The sequence below is a fragment of the Tasmannia lanceolata genome, unplaced genomic scaffold (assembly GCF_043159265.1).
Source record: "Tasmannia lanceolata isolate RefF3 unplaced genomic scaffold, GAP_Taslan_0.1 ptg000003l, whole genome shotgun sequence".
NCBI lineage: Eukaryota > Viridiplantae > Streptophyta > Magnoliopsida > Canellales > Winteraceae > Tasmannia > Tasmannia lanceolata.
Genome location: NW_027518680.1, coordinates 59,834,554 through 59,858,470, shown reverse-complemented (window position 1 = coordinate 59,858,470; position 23,917 = coordinate 59,834,554). Strand labels below are relative to the sequence as shown.

Sequence of the window (23,917 nt, the reverse complement as noted above, 5' to 3'; positions counted from 1 at the left end):
CACCCCTGCTAGCTGACATAGATATCCATTCCCGGATAGCAATAGTCTCTATAACAATCTCTTCCTGACTAGGATGGGAATGGGGGATCATCTGACTGCTAAAACACGGTGGGGCTAAGATCTAGTTAATTTATGATGGGCCCACATGATCCATGTGGCCAATTTGTAATGGCTGACTACATGTAATAGATTGGCACAATGCATGCAACTATGCAAAATTTGCTAATTTATGATGCGGCCATGGGCAATGTCTAAACCCCCTGTTCGTTTTAGATTTTCAGAATCGATTTTTTAGTCCAAAACTGATTACTTATTAAAAACTGAAGGTGATGTTAATTCCAATAATCAGTTTTGGAATCAAAATCCAAAAAAATCAAGGAGTAAGCATTTGACCACTTCTTCATATGGGACTCATGCATGATATGTTGCTTCTGCAACTGATAATATCAAAGCTAAATGAGGCAGCAATAACGGTAACATATTTGATTTTAGGGATTTGCTAGGCAAGGCACAATGCATTTCGCAGAAGGCAGTTGCATGAGAGTGCAGCCACATAGGCTCACTTTTCAACAGAAATTGTCTTATTCATTTAATTCATTTTAGGCGGCTGCACCCTCACGGAACAGCCGTTCCGTGAAATGCCTACTGCAATGGTCCCTAGCAACTTACTTTGTTTTATTTATGCAGGATTTGCTAGGGACCATTGCAGAAGGCATTTCACAGAACGCCTGTTGCATGAGAGCAGCCACATAGGCTCAGATTTTGTCTTATTCATTTAATTCATCTGAGGTGGCTGCTCTTTCATGCAACAGCCATTCCACAAAATGCCTTCTGTGATCGTCCCTAGCAAATCCCTATTTAAGCTTATGCATGAAATGTAAAGCTAATATTAAGTAATTGCTGAATATATAAAGAAATTCAGCCCTTGTTTTACTTGGAACAGCCGCATCTAGTGTAAAAGAGTGGTGATAAATCCACTGGAGGGGGTTGTCCCAAGTAAAGAAAAAGGGGTGAATATACCCCTCACCTATGAAATAACTTCAAATCAATCTAACATATTAAAACATCAGAAATAAAAGCATAGAGTTGCTAGCAAAATGAAAATCCATTTTGCTCACCAAAAAAGAAAGCCATTTAAAACTGTGTTTTGCCAACCATGGGTGCACCTAGGAAGACAAGGCCCTCATTAGATTGCAAGAAAAACATTTCATTTCTTGCATAGTTATGACTTATTTAGAGGGATATCATTATAAATTGAAGGTCCCTCTAAATAAAACTTGAACTGCAGGGGGTTAGAGTTGCTTTTTCTCATGTGTAATCAACAGTGGATATGTAGGAAATTCTCCAAAAAAAAATCTCTTCCAAACTTTTTCCACAAAATTCCTGCAATCCAAACAGGGGCATAAGTGAATCCCGCTTTAAGTTCCAACATTCAACAACTTCAGCTGCAATTGTAACTTCTGTTCTTGTTTACAGGTCAAGTAATAGGGTGCAGTTAAAAGTGAGGTAGCTGTTAGAAGAAAGAAAAACATATGATTGAGATACAAAAATTCACAGAAAGAAAAGACAGATCTATATTTTGAAAGTTGCAAATTTACTTCATATCACTCTGCGGGAATTTGGAGTAACTCTCGAATACCTTCGAGAACCTGTGAACACCATATGAACATGTTATAATTCAATAGTCATTCCAAACAAAGAGGCTTATCAGTATTTGCATGGCTGAATGAATTCATGAGCCTAATAACAACTAAAGTAGTTACATTTGGTGCAAGTGGGAGAAGGAAAATAATGATTCCCAGTAAACTCTGTGTTTGGCAACCATGAAATATATTTTTTTTCAAGGAATATTAGCTTACCAAGTGTTGAGACATGGGTGGAAGAGTGAGAGAGGGGAAGAATTAAGAAGGCATGAGTGAGGATATGGTGCAAAGTGGCTGAAAAATAAGGAGAACAAGCTCTATTTTGAATAGGGTTTTGCTTTTCCCTGATTTTCAGCCACTTCTCACCCTGTCTTCAACCATGCCCCCCTCTCAATTCTCTCCCTCTCCCACCCTGCCTCTTGATAAACTAATATTCCATGCGAAAAAAAAAACTTTCACGGCTGCCAAACATAGCCTAAGTGAATAACAATGACGGTGGCTGCGGTGATGTTATTACTGTTACAACTTTCTCTGTTTCCTTTTTATTTTTTAACAGGTTAGCATGACAGTAATTTTCAAAAAAAAAAAAAAAAAGGGTTAGCGTGACGGTAACTATTATTTTTTTTTATAGAAGACAAATTTTATTGAAACTATGGAAAATACATTGGGGACCAGAGGTCCCGACTTGCAATACATAGAATCAATTAAGGATGGCCAGGGGCATACTCCTAGACCAGATAAAAGCAACGAAGAAAATCTACTAATTCATCCAATACAGTGACTTTCCCCCGTCCAGGCACTACCTGCCTGTCGGATAACTATTTTTTCTCCCTACTATCTAGAACATAGACTTCACCACGCTCCCAAACTCCAAAACACTATCCCAAGGCCCCCAACAAAAAGTGCTATATTTGGGGGCTCTCATGCAAGGCTTTCCTCAAAACAGATTTGTCATCACCATCTAGATAATTTAGTTTGGTGATCTAGGTAACCCAACAAAACCGGAGGAGACTTGAACATGCCATGCTGGGTCGGGAACTCTAGCAGATATAAAACCCCAGAGAACGGGATCAGGACTTCCTAAGGGTCGCTGATCGCCAAAACTTCCTCCACTAATCGACAACCCACCGTCTGATAGTGGAATAGCTTTTGTCTCCATAGAGAACAAGGTCCGGTCCTCGAATTCCTGGTGAAGTCCCAGAATGAGATAGAGAGGGAGAACTGCCAACTTGAGGAAGCTAGTCTTCCCAGATCCTCAAGGGAGGCCATTCTTCCTTTCTTAAGGATCCTGCCTTCAAACTTAAGATGGAGAGAGCCTTTTAATAGCAAAACGAAGGGCTGTAAAGCCATGAACCTTTCATTCCTAGGAAGGAATGCTATGATTCTGACAATATGCCTCCCTAGCTATCTATGAAAAAACAAGCCATTCGGCTATTTTAATTGTCACAGTCTTTTTCATCCCCGGGAACCCCAGCTATAAGTCTAGGTATAGATGGGGCCAAACCTAGGAGGCCTGGATTTTAAGAGTCTAATTAATCTGCTAAGTTTCTTTTTTGCCCCCGGTTTGGAACCCAAGATGGTGCTTATCTTATTCATGATGAAATGATCTTGGGACCTTAAACCCCTGCCTGGGAAGGTCAAATCTTTGTAAACGTCGCCATGGGCGCGATTGACAACGCTCTTCCTGACATATGAAGCCTGCTTCCATCTGGTGTAAGGGGTATGTTTCTTGGGACTTACCAACGATCCCAAAAAATCTTCCTTTCTTGGTGCAGGTCCCATCGAATGTTGTTCTAGAATAGTCAACGGCTCTTTAGGCCTCTTAGCAAGGAATTTTGAATTTGAATTTGAATTTGAAATCCCAAAAGGGCCCAACGGTTCACCTGACAATGGCTTTGAGAACTCCATTGGCCGGTCCGCCGCTAAGGGTGAACCGGAATCCTGAATGGGAGATTCAGACGATTCCATTGAGAGTTCAATACCAATGGGATAGAGCTGATCAAGGATTTTCAATCTCATACCAGAATAAGGGAAGAGCCATCGAGGGACTAGAATCTTAGTTGAAACGAAGCTCATACAATTCTGATGGTTGCCCTCCATCTTGGTTTCTACAACCTTGCCAAAGAGCCCCCTTAAAGCCTCCACCGTAGAGACAGCCCAGGCATGCAAAGGGATACCATAAAAAAGAACCCAAAGCGCATTCTCTCCTTGAATAAAATCCTTTTTCCAAGGCAAGAGAGAGTGTAGGTGGTTTTCCAAGGCCGCAGATCCCTTAGCAATAATCTGTGAAGCCTGCACTTCGGAATCAAACATAAAAAGAACTCCATCCTTTGCCAGAGAAGAAGGGCAAGGTAACGGTGGGTGCCCAATTCCACAGCTCCTGCAAAGACTCATTGTGGAGTTTCTTTTTCCCGGTCAAGCAGGATCTAAGGGAACCTGATCGCACATCCACTTCCTGCCCTGAAATAGATAAGGTTGGAGGCGCGTAGTTTTTGTTGAGATATATTTTACCCGAGTCAGGCAAAAGGTAATCTTAAACATCCTTAGGTTTCACCCTAGGGAGTCGAGGAATCCATTTTAATGATGCTCTAGTCGAATGACACCAGCGACATTCGACCCGCCACTTAAAGTTTAGGTATTAGCAAGGAGAACAAAACCATGCCCCAATCCTTTTATCTTGGACATGTTTGGACCTCCCTAGAGATACTCCTTTCCCACCCCCAGGAGGAAGAGAGGAGGGAATCAGTCTAGCCTGAAGGCATCTTCTGCATCTAAACCGCCATCCAAAGTTATGATAATGACAATCATGGCATTGGCAATCCTCTTCCCTTGTAGTCCTCATTCCTTACCTCAATAGAACTCTTTTTGCCAGAAACGGTTGTGATTCGTGAAAGTAACTATTATTGTTATTACTTAACTGTATATAAGAGACATGAAAATGAATATGAGGTGAAATGTCATTCCAAAGGCAACCCACTCTCTACTTTTGAGCGGCAGAATAAACCAGTGTTCAAAAACTCAGACTCAGATGAGAACTGTTGGGTATATAGTTATAACCCTAAGTATGTTCTACTATAAGCCCAACAGGATAATGGACCGGTGTAGTTGGCCTACTTGGGCTAGAGCCCATTAACCTGTTATAACCCTAGTGTATCTCTATATATAGGGGATGGAGGCAGCAGTCTAGGTATTCCAAATTAGATACCTAGGGTGTAATGCTTCAAGCAATCCTTGCTTGACCTAACAATCTTGAAGCATTATTTCCGTAAAACGATTTCTACTTGTGAGAATCAAGAAGATCAACAAGGGATGATCTCACTGCTCTCTCTCTCTCTCTCTCTCTCTCTCTCGCATGAAGAAACGAAGGGACGATCTCACTAATTTCTATCTCGCGCAAAGGAGGAGATCGGAGCCACAATCGCCGCCGGTTCTTCCCTCTCGCGGCTGGTTCGAGATCTCAGGGAACACAAGGGAAGAAGGGGGAGTAATATGCAAGAAGGAAGAAGAGGCCGCTGCCTCTCCCTCTACCCCGAGCCTCTCTCTCTCTCTACCACCGGATCTCCTACGCCGCCAGTTGGATTTTGGAATTTGCAAGAGCAGCCAACTAGACCTGACCAGTAGATTAGAGACTCACTACTATTTTTTTTAAATACGACAGTAGTAAAGGAGCAGCCGACTGGTCCCTCCCAATCGACTGGAGACTCACAAATTTTTTTTTTTTAAATACGACAGTAGTTAAGGAGCAGCCGACTGGTACGACTAGTCGACTGGAGCGATAAGAAGAAGTTTTTTATATATATCGACAACAGCTTTTGACAATTTGACCAGCTGATTGGTGGAGCCCAGTTGACTGCCAACGAGTCAGTTCTCGGATTAGGTTCTCGCGATCCCCAATCAGGTGCACTCTTTCCAATTTCTTCTTTCCTCTAATTTATACAATGGATAAAAATGCAATTCCGTTTGAGATGATCAAACTTCAATCCTTTGGTGGATCTGAATTTAATTCGTGGAAGCGAAAGACTCAATTCGGTTTAAAATATTTGAATTGTTTCGACACCGTTTTGAGTACCTTTGCTGATACGGTTGAAGATGTTGATGAACCTCAATGGCTTAGGGATGAGGATTTCTGCAAAGACTACTTGTTAAGTTGTCTTTCAGACCATCTTGCAGAAACCTTTAGCAAATTTCACACTGCTAAAGAAATTTGGGATAATTTAGATGCTCAATTAAAAAAGGAGGAGGAATTGTCCAAGACTCATCTTGTCGACAAATTCATGGATTTTAAGTTTCAGGAAGACAAGGAAATCACACCTCAAGTAACTGACCAATATGATATTGTACTAAGTTCTTCTAGTAGAACTAGATACTTTAGTGTTTTACACAAATGATTGTATTCATTTTTCATGAAATTCATATTTGGTAATTTACAGAGATTGGCGAAAATGGAGGAGCTTGCCTTGATTTGGATCTTGATGAAGATGATTTATTTAATGAATGAATTTTTCTAAAGCCATGAGGGGACTAATATTTTCTTTTCAGTTGAATAAATAGTTCACTTACATGTGAAACTTCTTTGTTTGAGTTTAGATTATTTCTAAAACTCTTGGTTATTCTTAAAAATATTCTTGTTTCCTGTTGGATTATGGATCTTTTTTGATATTGTGATACGGATGATTCAATATTTTGTTTGGACATCACATTATCTATCCTTTGCCTTGTGCTATATGTAGAACATAGGAGGAGATTGTTGGGTATATAGTTATAACCCTAACTATGTTCTAATATAAGCCCAATAGGGTAATGGACCAGTGTAGTGGGCCTACTTGGGCTAGAGCCCAGTAACCTGTCATAACCCTAGTGTATCTCTATATATAGGGGCTGGAGGCAGCAGTCTAGGTATTCCAAATTAGATACCTAGGGTATAATGCTTCAAGCAATCCTTGCTTGACCTAACAAGAACTTGGAAAAAGAAAAAAGGAGTCAACTCAAGTGAGTCAATGATTGACAAGGTCAATTTTTATTGACTTGGACGAGTCAAAGGAGTTTTAATTTACTCGGCTGGGCAAAACTCAATCTAGGATGAGAACTCGGACAAGGTAAAACAGAGTCAACTTGGGCCAGTCACTGATTGCACAAGGAGTAGATGGTAATGATGCAGTATCCTTTGTTCATTACTGTTGTTACAATTGCTTTTGTTATCATTATGTGATGAAGGACCAACTAAGAGGGCTTTAAAGCATAGAAAGTTGGGTAGGAATAGCCGAATAGGCATGGGTAGGTTCAATTTGTAAAGGTTTCAAAGGTGACTGGAACTGGACTCCTATGGAATAAAAATCACACTAGAGAGCATAGAAGGCACATAGGATTTGACATGTTGTCTTAACAATTCCAGATCTAATAGTACTTGTCCAGAACATTAAATAAGGCGTATGTGTGAGCTATCAGCAAGAAAATTGCATAAACTTGGAACTTGGACCGTTCTTAAGGTTAGGAACAGATCCAAGTAGACTTTAAGATGGAAATGGGAATCCAACAAACTTAAAGATTCACAGCTAGATTGGAAATTATAAAGCAAGAGGTCATGGAAGAACTAAGGGCCCGTTTGGATACCGAGAAGATTTTGAATTGGATGCCTCACATTTGCAGCCCATTTTGCATTGTGAATTGGATCCGGATCAAATTCTTGGATTTCCAATTCAGCGACTGACAGTGGAAAAAATCATATTTCCAAATATGCTGTGAAAATAAGTAATTGGAAATCCACAGATCTGGCAGTTTCCTTCACCCTCGTTGCTCCTCAACCTCTCCCCTCCACTAGGAAGTACCCCTTCCCTCTCTGTCTCCCTCAACATGAGCTGCCAGATCTATTCATTTTGTATTCAAAACTCAATTCCAAATCCAAATACAATATATGAGGAATCCAAACGGGCCCTAACTGGGATCTATTCATTTTGTATTCAAAACTCAATTCCAAATCCAAATACAATATATGAGGAATCCAAACGGGCCCTAACTGGAATCACTTTCGAAGTAAGAAACATAAATTTTAAAGAAAACTAGTTAGCTTGATAGAAGAAGATGGGAGTCATACCAACTTGACCAAAGGAATAAACAAAAGGTTCTCAAGGCATTACACCAAGACAAGGTTGCAAAATTGCAAACAGAAGCTCTTTATCAATTATCCACTCAGTCATTCATGCTCTTAAATGCTCACAAATAAGCCTTTATATAGAGAGAGGCTTGGATTAAAAGGGACTTTGGAATACAAGAGACTTTGGAATGCCAAAAGACTCGAATTGACAAATAACTTTCACAACTAATAATTTTGGAATATTAAAAATAAGTGACTAATAACTTTCACCACTTCTTCTAGAGAACCTAGAGAGCTTAAACACAAAATTAATCTAAACCATTAAGCCAAGTCCGTTTTAGGTTTTACAAACCGATTTTGAGTCCAGAACTGATTATTTGCCTCATTTTAGTTTTGATTTTGCGAATCGATTTTGAGTCCAAAACTGATTATTGGACTCAAATTAATTTTGAGTCTAATAATCAGTTTTGGACTCAAAATCTGTTCACAAAATCCAAAACAAACAGGCCCTTAGACTTCTAAGACCATAAATGACATAAGCAAAATTAGAAACTGCCCTTCAGTCCAAAAAAATATATAATACAATTATACCCTTATCAAATAAAGAAAAACCCTAATGCACTTCTATTGCTGAAAGAGTTTAATAGCATCAAGACTACTTGTATCTGACATGTCGGGTAGATAATGGAAACAGTTGTGATGATGATGATGATGATGATGATGAAATTGTTGATGCTAATAATATTGTTAGTGTTGCCTTTGTTATTATTTTTTATGATTTTAACCATATGAAAGAGATGGAAAGGTATGCATAGTCAAATTTCATGTGAAACAAAGAACCTAATATGCATCCACATTGTTTTAAATGAACTAATGAGCTTCAGAACAGTCGGGGTACCAGTATATGGAGTGTGTGGAACAGATTGTATGGTGCATGTGAAACAAAGAACCTAAGATGAATGTGCATTGTTTTGAATGAACTAATGAGCTTTATAACAGTGGCAGTATTTGTATGTGGAGTGTGTGGGGTGGATTGTATGGTGATATGATGGCATGGATAGTGATGGTGATGATGATAATGGTATAACCATATTTTCTGGAGGAATGGCTAAGATATAATTCATGACCTCAAGATTGCAGCACAGAACTATCCAATTGACCGATGGGCTCGAGCCCAGAGTATGTTTTTTATTATTGTCATTTTTATGTTATAGCTACAGGTTCTCAAGATTCATAAAGGAGCCTGTGTTTCATGGAGTCAATTATTACCCCTGGAAAGTTCTGAGATAATGGTAGTAAGACGACTGGATGAGCATTACCACATCTCAAAGAAAATAAGGAGTTTAAGAAGCCCTTGTAGGAAATACACAGTCTGTTAAAAAAACATTTCCTATTTTTATTTTATTTTGGATTTAGAATGAAAGAGCACAAAGCCCAAGTTGCATCCAAATTTAAAAACAGGGATTTGCTAGCGTACATCGCAGAAGGCATTTCGCGGATGGTCTGTTGCATGTGAGAGCTGCCACCTCGTGATTGAAGACAAAATCTGCTGAAAAGTGAGCATGTGTGGCAGCTCTCACATGCAACAGAGCATCCGCGAAATGCCTTCTGCGATAGACGCTAGCAAATCCCTTAAAAACAAGTTGAATACAGCAGCCACATGATAATGAAAATTAGGGATTTGCTAGCATCCATCGCATAAGGCATTTAGCAGATGGGCTGTTGCATGTGAGACCCAGCCACATCATGAATGAAGAGAAAATCTGCTGCAAAGTGAGCCGGTGTGGCTGCTCTCACATGCAACAGCCCATCCACGAAATGCCTTCTGCGATTGGACGCTAGCAAATCAGAAAATTATTATGCAACAAATAAGAGAATAGTCTAAAAAACAAAATGATGGATGGATTAGAAACCTACCAACTTGATTTGGGTTTTGATGCTTGCAATCAGATGGGTATACTCCTCAACCTGCCTGGAGAGTAGTTAATAAAAATGGTGCTCAACTACAACCCAAGTTTATCAGATTGAAAGAAATGAAATTTTACAACACAAAAGGAAGTTAATAAAAAAAATATAAATCTTTGATACCCACAATCACTGAGCCAAAATTAATCAGATCTTGTCTAAGGCACAAGAGAAAAAGCATGCATTTATATTTTCATCTCTCTTTTCTAGTGAAGGTAGAGATCCAACCAAATTCGAGCAAAGAGATGGATAGAAGCACCCATTTTATAGAAATAATTATTGCTCAAATACCACTCAACAATATAGGGAGAATAACTTCAAAATTATAGTGTTGAAATAATGAAAAGAATAGAAGCACCTACAAGAATGGGAGAAGCTCACTTTTGGTTCTATTCAAATCGGTAAAACAATAGGTCAAAAGGCCTATTTATCTTTGAGTCACAATGAGTATTTATGAAATGAAATAAATGCGATTAGGAGACCATAAACAAACGTAAATAGAGTTCTAATGCATCCCCTCCAGCTAATATGTTCCCACAAAACATAATAGCTTGTCAATTAAAAATGGTGTCGATCACTAGTAACATCATTTGTAGAAAGATTTGCAACTTAATCTTGAATACAAATGCATTCAGATGTCAATTCTCAATCATCAAAATTATAAGAATATAGTGATGATCAACCTCGAAATGCTTTGTTCGTGCATGGAAAGCTAGATCTAGAAACAGCTTGATGGCACTTTGATTAATAAAGTGAAGAATGCATGACCTTGCCTTTAATACCTGTTCTTGCATCAGGTGTCGCAGCCACATGCTTCTTCCTTTTTGCTTATGATCGAGGGACAATATCCCATGTATCACATAATAAAATGCATTGATCTCTTCTATCATTTCATCAACACACCATCATTTTTCTAAGATTCATCAAATGAAATAGGCTTAAGAAATCTTTAAAATTCATTTGATAAGAGAATATGCTATTGGTGTTCTTTTGAAATGTAATACTTGTCATAAGGGTGAATAAGTAGTGAAGAATTAGTTCTTCAATCAACATCAGTAAGTTGTAGCTGTTTGCTGCTATTGTAGGCCCAGTGATTGCTTTTGTTGATGGTACACTTCTGATTGCTTTTGTTGATGTTATTCTTTTCGAAAATATCACAATTTTTTTATTAATTGACAAAAACACAGAAGTTTCACGAGATTTTGAAAAATCATCCAGATATCTTACTAATTTCTGCTGGATTTATGAGAACAGCAGGTCTCACTTTTAGGTTCTCCTTATTGCAAATGATTCAGAAACATTAGCCTTGCTTGGTAATGCAACTTCATTAGATCTTTAATCTCTTGTTTCCTTCATCAAGATGAAGTAATCCTTGGAATACATCAGAGTAGAGTGGTCTCATCCCTTTGATGTATTCCAAGGGAGATTTCATCTCAATGAAGGAAACAAGAAATTAAAAATCTGATAAAATTGCCATTCAAAAAAAATTCTAATAAAATTGCATTATCAAGAAAGGCAAATGTTTCTTATTCATTTGTAACAAGCTAGAAGGCTTAAAAATCAGTGTTTCAAAATGCGGACACGGATTGGTCATGCATCAAAATTCACTCCCATCGAATGATTGCAAGCCTTCAATTCACTACCGTGATTCCGTGAATATAGATGGTTGTTTGTTTGTTTTCTAACCGTCCATTCAACAAATACAAATCGGATGGTTAAATACATCCAATCAGAGTGAATTTTGATGCATGACCAACCCATAGCAATGCCTAACAGATGAAATGTTTGGATCAACGAACAAGTGAGCTCCACTTGTACTTCTACCTGCTCATATCCATTATATAATCTCCCTACACTAATATGGGTTAATCTATAGTCTATACAATACATGATGTCAGTTATGCCACACAAATTTTCAATTGTAAGATAAGAAAACAACTAGTTAAACTGTTAAAGATAAAGGATGAGCATAGAACCTGGTTAATCTTGCTTCCTTTACTGATATGAACTCCAACGCTTCGGACCAAGTGAACTCCACATGAAACCCTTGCCCAATGTCGACAAATATATGGCGTGTATCAGGCCTGTTGACACGCCAAGAAAACAAACCATACGATAAAATGTACCCCACCTCAATTTCCACTCGATAAAGAATTACCGAAAACTTTAGCAATTTTTTTCATTTTTGCTAGGCAAGTTGGGACAACTTATCTGCCAAAAATCAAATGAAAATTACTTCACATTATTACATACCTCTAAGTTTGAATGCTTTTAATATACTTAGGCAACACGAAAGAAGACATCAAGGGTGAAGAGATGACGAATAGAGAACACACAAAGCATCATTATGCTATTCTCAAGACATTATGGCCCCCTATCATGGACATGAATATGAGTATGATGGATGGTGACACGATGGATAGAGAATGCATATATGAAGAACATGTAAATCTTCGTAACATGGTAACCATTACAACTACGTCTAGAGATAGCACAAATGGACAATATGTTAATCTTCAAAATATGGTTGTCACAGAAAACACAATGGATAACGAAATGACGAATGGATGCATGATAAAACAATAAACGGAGAATAGATTGTGACTTGTGGCATGCCCATGAACTATGCAGCTCGTGTGCTGTATCAAGTTTCAATCCATAATTTCCAAAACAATTTGTCATTTCAATTCTTCTATTTTTCCGTTTTGGCTTTTCAAATTACGATTCCCATCGGTTGAACCGCAAAGGAGAAAGATTCATTTCATTTTAAAAAAAATATGACCACAAAATGGTAGACTAAACTCTATTGTGTACATATTGTATGAGTTTCATCCCCAATAACTATTTCAGAGGTTACGAAGTACTTGTTAAAATGTTTATGGCAATATGTATCCAATATAGGAGGAGAGAATGGATACTAGAAGAGATTTTGTAAGGGTAGCAGAACGGAAGACCAGTTGCACCGGACGATGAAGAAAATATAATTGAGAGTAGATGGGGCATTCAAAGGAGCCGAGAGGGAATAAGATATGCCAAGGTGACAGAGGAAAGGAAACATCAGCAGCTGGGCAATTGGCAGTGTTGCAAGTGTCAGTTCGCGAACTTCAAAAGGAGGATTATCGTTGGGAAATGTGGGGAGATTTGGTTGAGTTTCGACTATGATAACCCTCTTAGGATTCAAAGGGCGCCTGTGGGATCGAGCATGGACCGGAATGAGGAAAAGAAATATGCATCAACATTTTGTTAGATGATCAGAGCAAGAAACAATGGTTACTTTCATCTTAACTGAAAAATAGAAACAACAAATACAGCCAAAAGAAGGAAAAAACAAAGGAGATATCATAGACTTACACATCAGCTTGCATGTACACTTCAGAACCAAGATTGACCAATGAACGGAGGCAATTCACTCCATTTTTCTCCAAATTTTCAATGTTCCTTTTCAGATCTGAGCTATATTCAGGTAAGATTAAAGAAACAACAAAGTTAACTACTAGGCACCCACAAAAACGTAATTTCATAGGAAAGAATTATTGATAACAAAAACGTAATTTCATACAGGGAAACAAATTGAGTAAAATCAGTGTTTAAAATGCGGATGCAGGTCGAAATGCGGACAAGAAAAATCCATGTCGACTCGGCACGGACACGGCCAAGAATGTGGTTGAAGCAACTAAGTACTCGGTTGATGCAGTCATAACTCGGGAGAGTCAAAGGAGGTTTTATTGACTCTGTAGCGAAAAACGTGGAACGCGGCCATGGGAAAAGGGAGTCGACTCAGTAAAGTCCACACGCAGGGAAGTCTTAAAACTATGAGTAGAACAAATAGTTACTGTTTCAGGGTGTGCTACTTGATTATAATAGAAACAGGAAGCAAGCTATAGAAACAAAAAATAATAATCATTGTACAAAAGACTAGTTGCTGAAATGGAATGTATATATAAAAGAGAAAATTAAATTCTCAAAAAAATAAATAAAAGAGAAAAATAAAAGGATACAAAACTTTTTGTTGTTCAAAGATCTTGTCCCTGGAAAATAGATAAACCAAGTGAGTCCCTCCAGTCACATAAGCAAATATAAATAATTCCTTGACTGTAATACCAAATGCTACAAAAAGTTAGGCGCCTGATCAGAAACATCAAAGCCAATTTTGATAACCAGCATCAAGCCACAAAGAATTGAACTAAGGAATATGACTCATCTGATAAAAAGAATGAAAAGTACAAAAAATTATGAACTTGTATGTGAGTCTTATGCAAGTATATATTTCATTTTATTTTTTTTGAAAAAAAATATATATTTCACATGTACAAATAAATAAACAGTTTTACAAGCAAAACAGAATAAACTACACTAAGAAGTGTCGGTATTGTTAAGAAAGGTGTGCATCCCCAAAATAACAAGTGTTCTTGAAACAAACAATAACAAACGTGCATGTAAGTGTGTCAGGTTTCCAGCAATCATCATGTCTGACGGTGTGTAAGGCATCAAATACTTATATTTGTTGCACAAATGACACGAGGTAACAATTTTACCTTTGTAGTTGATCTAAGTCTCAGGATGTCTCACTTTATTCCATCAAGAAAGTAAGTTGAGAGAACACATGTTGCTAATCTCTTATCTAAGGAAAGTGCTAACTTACAAGGTGTGCCAATGTCACTTTAGATAGGGATGCTAAATCCCTAAGCCACTTTAGAAAAGTATGTCATTCCCAAACCATGTGGTCAGACATAATATCATCAACTCGCTATAAAGCCTCACCAAAGAGGATTACTTGCTAGTGAAACTAGCTATCCGGCAAGCAAGATTGCTTGCAATAGCTTAGTTACCACTTAACAGTCAACAGGGAAATCACCACTCAAGTCATTTGACACAAGAGAGCCAAACCATGCTTTCCCTTCAACGCCTTAGTCAAGCCCAGTTGAACAATGATCACCTTCGCCCTCATCCGTCACAAGGGAAAACTGCCCTTTCCATCAAACCTGTCACTGGGTAGAAATCGGCTTCACCGCCATATCAGATCACCTTCGATGCGAAGCTCCATCTCAACCGATAATCTCTTGAACAATCTTTCTACTACCAATGTATCACTCTAACCACGATCCAACGATGATACCCACAATCACTCCAAGTGCGGCCCAACGATGATTGCTCCAACCTGAGCTCTGATACCACTTGTTGAGGAAAACCGTCAGGCAAAACTGATCCAATCGTGCACAAATAAATGGAAAAGTAAAACAAGAAATAAGACATAAGATTAACACCAAGATTTTACGTGGTTCGGCCAGGACGCCTACATCCACGGGCAAGAACATGATCTTCACTATGAGAAAGCAAAATTACAATGAATTAACCCGAAACCCACAAACCCACAACACTTTCCCTTGCTTTTCAACAAAGATCGTACGCACGAGAGTAACCCGAGAAAAGCCCAAGAGAAAAACCCGAGAAGAAGCCCTATTCTCTTGTTGGAGTGGGTCCCTCCTATTTGGAGGTTTTCGCCTACTTCACACCATCATTCAATACAACATTGAATGATTGAATGCTTGTATTAAATGAGAAGAAAAATGTGTGGAATAAGAGGGGGACAAAGGGGGGAGAAGAGAAAGATAAAACAAGGAAGAAATGAATGCCATGTGCGAAAGTCCGCGAAGCACGCACGAAAGTCGGCTACTTTCGGCACTTGCCTTTGCGAAGGTCGCGTCCACGGTTGTTGTTTGAATAGTTACACAATGTGGACGTATAACTAATTTGTGTTGAAAAACTCTCTTCGATGCATTTGTTGTATACAGCAGAATTCAGCGCCGAAATTAATTACGGCGCTTGCACGCGCATTTCTCCTTTGCTTCATCTATAAATACCAAGGCAGAGTAAGGAAGAAAGCATCGGGGCGAAATGAAATCAGCAGAAGCACAAGTGAAGTGCTTTGCAGAAAAAGAGTGTGAGAGAGAGACACACAGTTCTCTGATAGCTGTGTAGTGAGAGCCAGTGTATGAGGGAGTGTTAGCTACTCATAGTCATACACTGAAGGCACGATATCTATATACACTCTGTAAGAAACCCACCTACAGGTGGTGTTGTAACCCATTATTTACTATAGTGGAAGTTTTCAAGTGGACTATGGTCCCATGGTTTTTCCCTTCACCCCGGAGGGTTTTCTACGTAAAAATATCTGGTGTTATTTGTCATTTATTTTCGCTTCCATATTTATTCTATCCCATTTAATTTCACAGTTCAGATTTGGGAAAACTTTATCCAGGCCAGTAATTCCGCAATAGTAACCTTTTCCCCAACAAAGTGGTATCAGAGCTTCGGTTGTCTAGATTATTTTTCTGTGCAGAATTAAATGGAGGAGAGCTCAGGCAACATGATTAAATTGACCGCATCTAATTATGCAATCTGGAAACCAAAGATGGAGGATCTTTTATACATTAAAGATTTGTGGAAGCCTATTACAATGGAAAAATCGACAACATCGACAGATGACAAATCGACAACGCCTACAGAAGGCAAACCGGCGACCATGTCCGAAGGAGATTAGACAGTGCTCAGTCGAAAGTGTGCCGCTCATATCCGACAGTGGATCGACAAAAGCATTTTCCAAAATTTTGCCAATGAGCATGATGCTTACGTTCTTTGGCAGAAATTGGAGAAAATGTATGCGAGGACAACCGCCCAGAATATAGCAAATCTGATACGCAGACTTGTAAATTTGAAGTACAAGGACGGGACTAGCTTCTCGGAACACATGAGCGAGTTCCAAGGCATGGTGAATCAACTCAATTCTATGAAGATAACAATAGAAGACGAGTTGCAGCCATTGCTCCTATTAAGCTCCTTGCCAAAGGAGCTGGGACACACTAGTTGTGTCGGTCAGCAACTCAGCACCTGACGGAACGCTGACCATGGAGATGGTAAAAGACAGAATGTTAAATGAAGAATCCTGACGAAAAGACGAGGGATACAATCCTTAGTCAGAAGCGCGCGCTTGTCACTGATAGACAAGAAAAGCAAAACCGGCGCGGGAGGAGCGAAAGTCGAAATCCCTACAGCCAAAACCAGCAAAGAGGACGTTCAAAGTCCAATTTCAGACTAGACAAAAAGTGCCACCACTGTGGCAAGCCAGGACATTTCATCAGAGAATGCAGAAAGTTAAAGGCGGAGCAATCCAAAAATAATGAAGAAGGTAACAGAACAAATGACACCGCAATAGCCGCGGATGAAATTGTCATTGTTCGAGATGACGACTGTGTTAATCTCGCATGCCAGAGTTCCACCTGGGTAGTTGACACAGGTGCTTCCTTCCACGTCACTGCACATGAGGATTTCTTCACATCCTATACAAGCGGCGACTTTGGCCTTGTAAGGATGGGAAATAAAGGTGCATCCAAAATAGTTGGCATCGGCAATATTTGTTTGGAAACTAAAATCAGATGCAAGCTATTTTTTAAGGACGTGAGGCATGTTCCAGACATCCACCTCAATCTAATCTCTGCCGGAAAGCTCGATGACGAAGGCTACAGCAATTACTTTGGTGAAGGAAAATGGAAGCTCACCAAAGGTAATCTGGTGGTAGCCAAAGGAGTAAAAAGTAACACTCTACATCACAGAAGCCAGGCTATGTGAAGGTGAAGTGAATGCAATGGCGAAGGAAGTTCCGACCGAGTTATAGCATAAGCGGCTCGGCCATGTGAGTGAGAAAGGGCTCAAGATTCTCGCCAGAAAAGAATTTTTGCCGGGAATGAAAGTAACACCCTTGCATACTTGTTGACTGCATCATGGGAAAACAACACAGAGTTGCATTTCGCAGTTCTCCATCATCTAGAAAGGCAAATCTTCTAGATCTGATACATACTGATGTTTGCACTATGCAAAGTAGAACACTCGGAGGCGCTCTCTACTTTGTAACTTTTATTGACGACCTCTCCAGAAAATTGTGGACGTTTGCCTTGAAAACTAAAGATCAAGTGCTGGTTCAGACAATTTCACGTGAAGGTTAAAAGAGAAACTGGCAGACGATTAAGTCTGTGCGTGTAGGCAATGGAGGTGAGTACCGAAGACCATTCGAGGAGTATTGCAAAAACTTCGGGATCAGACTGGAAAAGTCAGTACCGAAGACACCTCAGCACAACGGTGTCGTAGAGAGGATGAACAGAATCATCTGTGAGCAAATCAGATGTATGCTCTCAAATGCAAAACTGCCAAACTCCTTTTGGGGGGACGCAATGAGGACAGCAGTTGACTTGATCAACCTTTCTCCTTCAGTTCCACTTGACGGTGACGTACCAGAAGTTGTCTGGACAGGCAGGAATGTTTCCTATGGCCATCTGAAGGTGTTTGGATGCAGAGCATTTGTTCACATCCCAAGAGATGAAAGATCCAAGCTCGATGGAAAATCGTAGGATCTTCCTAGGTTATGCCCATGAAGAGTTCGGCTACAGACTCTGGAATCCTGTCAGCAAAAGGATCATCAGAAGCAGAGATGTGATATTTCTTAAAGATTAGACTATCGAGGACTTCAAGAAACACGAAGAGCAGCAATCATCAAATGACCATCCAATTAATCTGGAACCAGTCTCCCAACCCACAGATTCGAATGACGGGGGAGCTATACCAGAATCTGATGGTGATAATACTCCACCAGATGACAGTCCAACATCAGAACCGGTTGCAGAACAGGTCCCACCAGAACCTCAGTTAAAGAGATCTACCAGAGTACGGCAACCCAGTCACAGATATTCTCCTAATGAGTATGTGATGCTCACTGATTGGGGAGAACCGGAGAGCTATCCGGAAGCAATGTCCGACGAGCACAAAGAGGAGTGGTTAAAAGCCATGCAAGAAGAGATGTAATCTTTGCATGAGAACCACACATATGACCTAGTCAAACTACCGCAAGGAAGAAAAGCTCTCAAGAATAAGTAGGTATTCAGACTGAAAACTGAAGAAGCCAGCTCACAACCACGATACAAAGCAAGGTTGGTTGTGAAAGGATTCGAGTAGAAGAAAGGCATTGACTTTGAGGAGATATTCTCGCCGGTGGTAAAATTGTCTTCTATCCGAGTTATTCTTGGATTGGCAGCCAGCTTGAATTTGGAGGTAGATCAACTTGACGTAAAGACAGCTTTTCTACATGGTGATCTCGATGAGGAGATTTATATGGAGCAACCTGAAGGTTTCAAAACTAAAGGAAAAGAACATCTCGTGTGCAGACTAAATAAGAGTTTATACGAGCTCAAGCAGGCACCAAGACAGTGGTACAAGAAGTTTCACTCATTCATAGAGAAGCATGGGTACAACAAAACCACTGCAGATCACTATGTGTTTGTCAAGAAATTTTTAGACAGTGATTTCATTACACTCTTGCCTCTTGCTTTACGTTGATGACATGCTAATTGTTGGCCATGATAACGGCAAAATTAGCAAACTAAAGAAGGAGTTGAGCAAGTCCTTTGCCATGAAGGACTTGGGACCAGCGAAGCAGATTCTTAGGATGAGGATATCCCGAGACAGACAGAATCATAGAATTTGGCTATCTCAAGAACGGTAAGTTAAAAAGGTTCTTGAAAGGTTCAACATGAGCAAAGCTAAACCAGTTTGTTCTCCACTTGCAAGCCACTTCAAGCTCAGTGTGAAATAACGTCCTTCAAGTGAGAAAGAAAAGTCAAAAATGGATAAAGTGCTCTATGCATCGGCAGTCGGCAGTTTAATGTACACCATGATATGCACAAGACCTGACATTGCTCATGCTGTTGGAGTTGTTAGCAGGTTCCTCTCAAATCCTGGTAAGGAACACTGGGCAGCAGTTAAAAGGATACTCAGGTATCTTAGAGGTACGTACAGCACTCAGTTATGTTTCGGAAATGGTTAACCTGTATTACAAAGTTTTACAGATGCAGATATGGCTGGTGATGTGGATACGAGAAAGTCTACGTCAGGGTACCTATTAACCTTTGCAAGGGAAGCTGTATCATGGCAGTCCCGATTACAAAAATGTGTTGCCTTATCCACCACAGAAGCAGAATACATCACTATAACAGAAGCATGTAAGGAGGTCCTGTGGATAAAGAAGCTCCTACAAGAATTGGGTTAGAAGCAAGAGAAGTATGCCCTATACTGTGACGGTCAGAGTACAATTCATCTCAGCAAAAATTCAACGTTCCACTCCAGATCCAAACACATTGATGTGGGGTATCGCTGGATATGAGATGTGTTGGAACAGAAGCTATTACAGCTTGAAAAAATCCACACCGACAATAATGGCTCCGACCTGATAACAAAGACTCTACCCAGAGAAAAGTTGCAAGCTAACGAACCCCCCAAATTGGTCGTGAGGGGGAGATTTGTTGGAGTGGGTCCCTCCTATTTGGAGGTTTTCGCCCACTTCATTCCATCATTCAATACAACATTGAATGATTGAATGCTTATATTAAATGAGAAGAAAAATGTGTGGAATAAGAGGGGGACAAAGGGGGGAGGAGAAAGATAAAACAAGGAAGAAATGAATGCCATGTGCGAAAGTCCGAGAAGCACGCGTGAAAGTCGGCTACTTTCGGCGCGTGCCTTTGCGAAGGTCGCGAAATTCCACGGTTGTAGTTTGAATAGTTACACAATGTGGACGTATAGCTAATTTGTGTTGAAAAACTCCCTTCGATGCATTTGTTGTATACGGCAGCTGAATTCAGTGCCGAAATTAATTATGGCGCTTGCACGCGCATTTCTCCTTTGCTTCACCTATAAATACCAAGGCAGAGGAAGGAAGAAAGCATTAGAGCGAAGTGAAATAAGCAGAAGCACAAGTGAAGTGCTTTGCAGAGAAAGAGTGTGAGAGAGATACACAGTTCTCTGATAACTGTGTAGTGAGAGCCAGTGTGTGAGAGAGTGTTAGTTACTCATAGCCATACACTGAAAGCACGATATCTATATACACTCTGTAAGAAACCCACCTACAGGTGATGTTGTAACCCATTATTTACTATAGTGGAAGTTTTCAAGTTGACTACGGTCCCGTGGTTTTTCCCTTCACCCTGGAGGGTTTTCCACTTAAAAATATCCGGTGTTATTTGTAATTTATTTTCGCTTCCATATTTATTCTATCCCATTTAATTTCACTGTTCAGATTTGGGAAAACTTTATCCGGACCGGTAATTCCGCAATAGTAACCTTTTTTCCCAACATCTCTCTCCCTTTCTCTCCTCTCTTAATTTAGGGGCTTTTATAACTAGGTTTTCAAAAAGCCTAAAAAGAACTCTTCCCTAATTTTTATTTTTTTATTTTTTTTTTGCTTCCCACCAATTACATGTTTCGATAAACAAGGCAATTTTCCCAATAAGAACGAATCAAACAATTCATAGACCAAACAAAATTCAGTCTCTACAAAAAAAAACTGCATCAACATAAATTGTTCTACAAAAAAGAACTACATCTTAAGTCGCACACAATCAATATCTCGATTACTAAATCCAGAATAACGAAATCCTGAAAAATTAGTATCTGAAAGAAAGATATTAGAGATTACCTTGCGGCAATAGCTCGGACAAGATCCGGCTTCAAGCGACGATCGACAAATTCCTCAAATTTCTGAACTTTTTCTTGTTTAAAGCTGTCCATCTCAGACTAGAAGCACATATGTAAACCCTAACAAACCTGCATAAAAAATCAAGTACTCAAAACGCAAAATCAGTTGAGAGACTGAAGCAGGTAAAGAACATAAATCCTACGAAAAGTAATATTCACTAATCAGATAAATCAAAGCAGGAAATAGAAACCCTATATTTTGCTCCAAATGGAGAGAGAGAGAGAGAGAGAGAGAGAGAGAGATGACCTGCTAACAGGGCTATTTTCGTGATTTCCAAAAATACTACCTGGCAACCTACTGTAGTAGTTTGATAAAGTTGAAACGGGTGTCCCGAGAATAAATAGGGGTAAATATATTACTACCCTAAAATATTTGTGATTTGCTAGCAATTTCACATGAAGTCATTTTGGGTAGAAAACAACTTAGGTGGTAGAAACATGGTTTAAAATTTCGGTTTCGGTACCGGTTTGGGACCTTGAAATTTCAAATTTTCGGTCGAAAATCTGGTACAAATATCGAAAAGGTTTAAAATTTCGGTTTTGGTACCGGTTTGGGACCTTGAAATTTCAAATTTTCGGTCGAAATCTGGTACAAATATCGAAACAAATATTTTATTCATTATTAAATTTCGATCGAAATTTCGGTGAAATATTAAATTAATTAAAAAAACATTTTTTTGGTCAAATTTCAGCCAAAATAAATTACCATTTCGGTTTTGGGTGGTTTCGGTGTCGGTCTCCTCCGAAATTTCGGATTTCGGTTGAAATTTAAAACCATGGTAGAAATAATGAGGAAACACTTGATAGCTAGAAACATAATTTCGGATTTCGGTCGAAATTTAAAACCATGGTAGAAACCAGGGGCGGAGGCACATAGAGCATGAGGGGGGCCATGGCCCCCCCAATAACTTGTGAAACCTGTTTTGTGGTTTTTGGCAGTACAAGCATTATAAGCTAGTTTAGTGGCCATGGCCCCCCCAAATGACCAATGCACGCAAGTATAAATTAGTTTGGCCCTCCCAAGTGTAAATTCCTGGCTCCGCCCCTGGTAGAAACAATGAGGAAACACTTGATAGCTAGAAACATAATAGAGAACATGACCTTCGATAAGAGATAATGGAAGAAAATGATACATATAGATGAACCCAACTAGTGTCAAGATTAAACTTAGTCAATTTGAGCCGGATGGACTCTTTCACCTTCTTCATGAAAATTTCCCAAAGGATTCATTAGCCGACCCCAACTAATTTGGGACAAAGGCTTAGTTGAGTTGTGTTAAGTTCACAGATAGCCATTTTGAGGCTCACTTTTGCACGAGAGAAGCTGGATAATCTCTTTTGCAAACGTGAGCCACGATTGCCTAGCAAATCTCTATATTGTTAAAAAAAAATTCAATAAAAAATTCATTCCAACCGAGTGGGAATCAGAAAACCAATTCTTGTGTAGGGATACAGATTCCATCATTACTTACCCCTTTCATTCTGTCCTCATTCCATTCATTTTTTTGAACCAAACTTTGGAATGAATAGAATTCCAATTCCAACTCCTAATTCTAGTATACTCCAGTCCTTTTTCAAAAAGAACTGTACAGCCCACTTCATATCATAATCCAAACAGTTCATATGTTAGGCCAGGATATATATGTTGTACCTGAAAAATCGGTTCCATAGGATGATCCTAACCTCCTGATCTATCGAAGTTTTCATAATGTGCAGTCCCTCTATAGATGGGAGGGCTAGGATCATCCTATGGGAAAGATTTTCAGGGCACAATCTATTTACTTTGTGGCCAATAAATGAACGGATTTATTTGGATCATCTTATAAAGTGGGCCGTGTAATACTTTTGAAAAATATTAGATCTCACTAGAACTATATGAGAAATTTTCTCTACTTTAAAGGAAAAATATTTATAAAATTTCCTACTCTTTTTACATAAAAAACAAGGTTACTTCAATTTTTACTCGGAGAGACCTTCAATTTATATGATTATATCCCTCTAAATTAACCGTGACCGTACCGTTTCACTCTAAATTGTGGAAAACAAGAAATCCGTTTGGTTGCTTGGAATTTTTTGGTTCTTAGGATTTTTGTGGAACAAAAAACTTCCTGGGAGATTGGTGGGGAAAAAAACTCCCTGAAAGTATCCGGTAAAATAAAAATCCCATGTTTGGTTGCTTGAACTGTTAGGGGAAAAAAATTCTTCTACAAGCTTATATTTTGTTCCTGGGAGTTTTTTTTTTCCTTCCTGGGGTTTCGTGCTGGGTTATTTTGGTTCTTGGGATTATTTTAGGCCCACCAACCAAACGTGGGTTTCCTGCAGAAATTCCACAAAAGTCCCAAGAATCAAAAAAATTCAGGCAACCAAACATTAAGAAAAAAAATTTCGTTAGGCCCCGAGTAAAATTACTGGGCCCAGCTTTAAAGATAGTGTGATAGAACACCGTTCTATCAAAACAGAACTTAAAGAAGAAGAAGAGAGAAAATAGAGAAAGATGAAGAAATCAGAGTTAATTCGAGGAAACTCGGGCCTCCAATGTGCAAAAGCATTTAAACGAATATTATTGCTTGAGAATAGCCATAGGGCATCTACATGGATTTATAGAAATCTAGGGTAGCAAATAAGGAAATAAAATCAGCAGA

At 39.2% G+C, this 23,917-nt stretch overlaps 1 protein-coding gene across 9 annotated transcripts; it reads right to left on the bottom strand.

Annotated features, from left to right (window-relative positions):
- Positions 1-1,073: 1,073 nt before the first annotated feature.
- Positions 1,074-21,635, bottom strand: LOC143857412 (Prefoldin chaperone subunit family protein). 9 transcript variants are annotated; one of them, XR_013238654.1, is made up of 7 exons: positions 21,218-21,461; positions 13,698-13,727; positions 13,051-13,152; positions 11,676-11,783; positions 9,652-9,702; positions 1,599-1,649; positions 1,074-1,383 (listed from the first exon to the last, which is right to left on the bottom strand). XR_013238654.1 is itself a non-coding variant. In XM_077367865.1 (7 exons), exons 1-6 carry the CDS (start codon positions 21,307-21,309, stop codon positions 1,605-1,607), a joined length of 432 nt encoding a protein of 143 aa, XP_077223980.1. In that variant the 5' UTR covers positions 21,310-21,461; the 3' UTR covers positions 1,074-1,383; positions 1,599-1,604. The 9 variants fall into 9 exon arrangements, 7 of the variants coding, with proteins under 7 accessions (XP_077223980.1, XP_077223959.1, XP_077223970.1 ...); XM_077367865.1 differs by having other exon boundaries at positions 9,652-9,706; XR_013238653.1 differs by lacking the exon at positions 1,074-1,383 and adding an exon at positions 1,404-1,510.
- Positions 21,636-23,917: the final 2,282 nt, after the last annotated feature.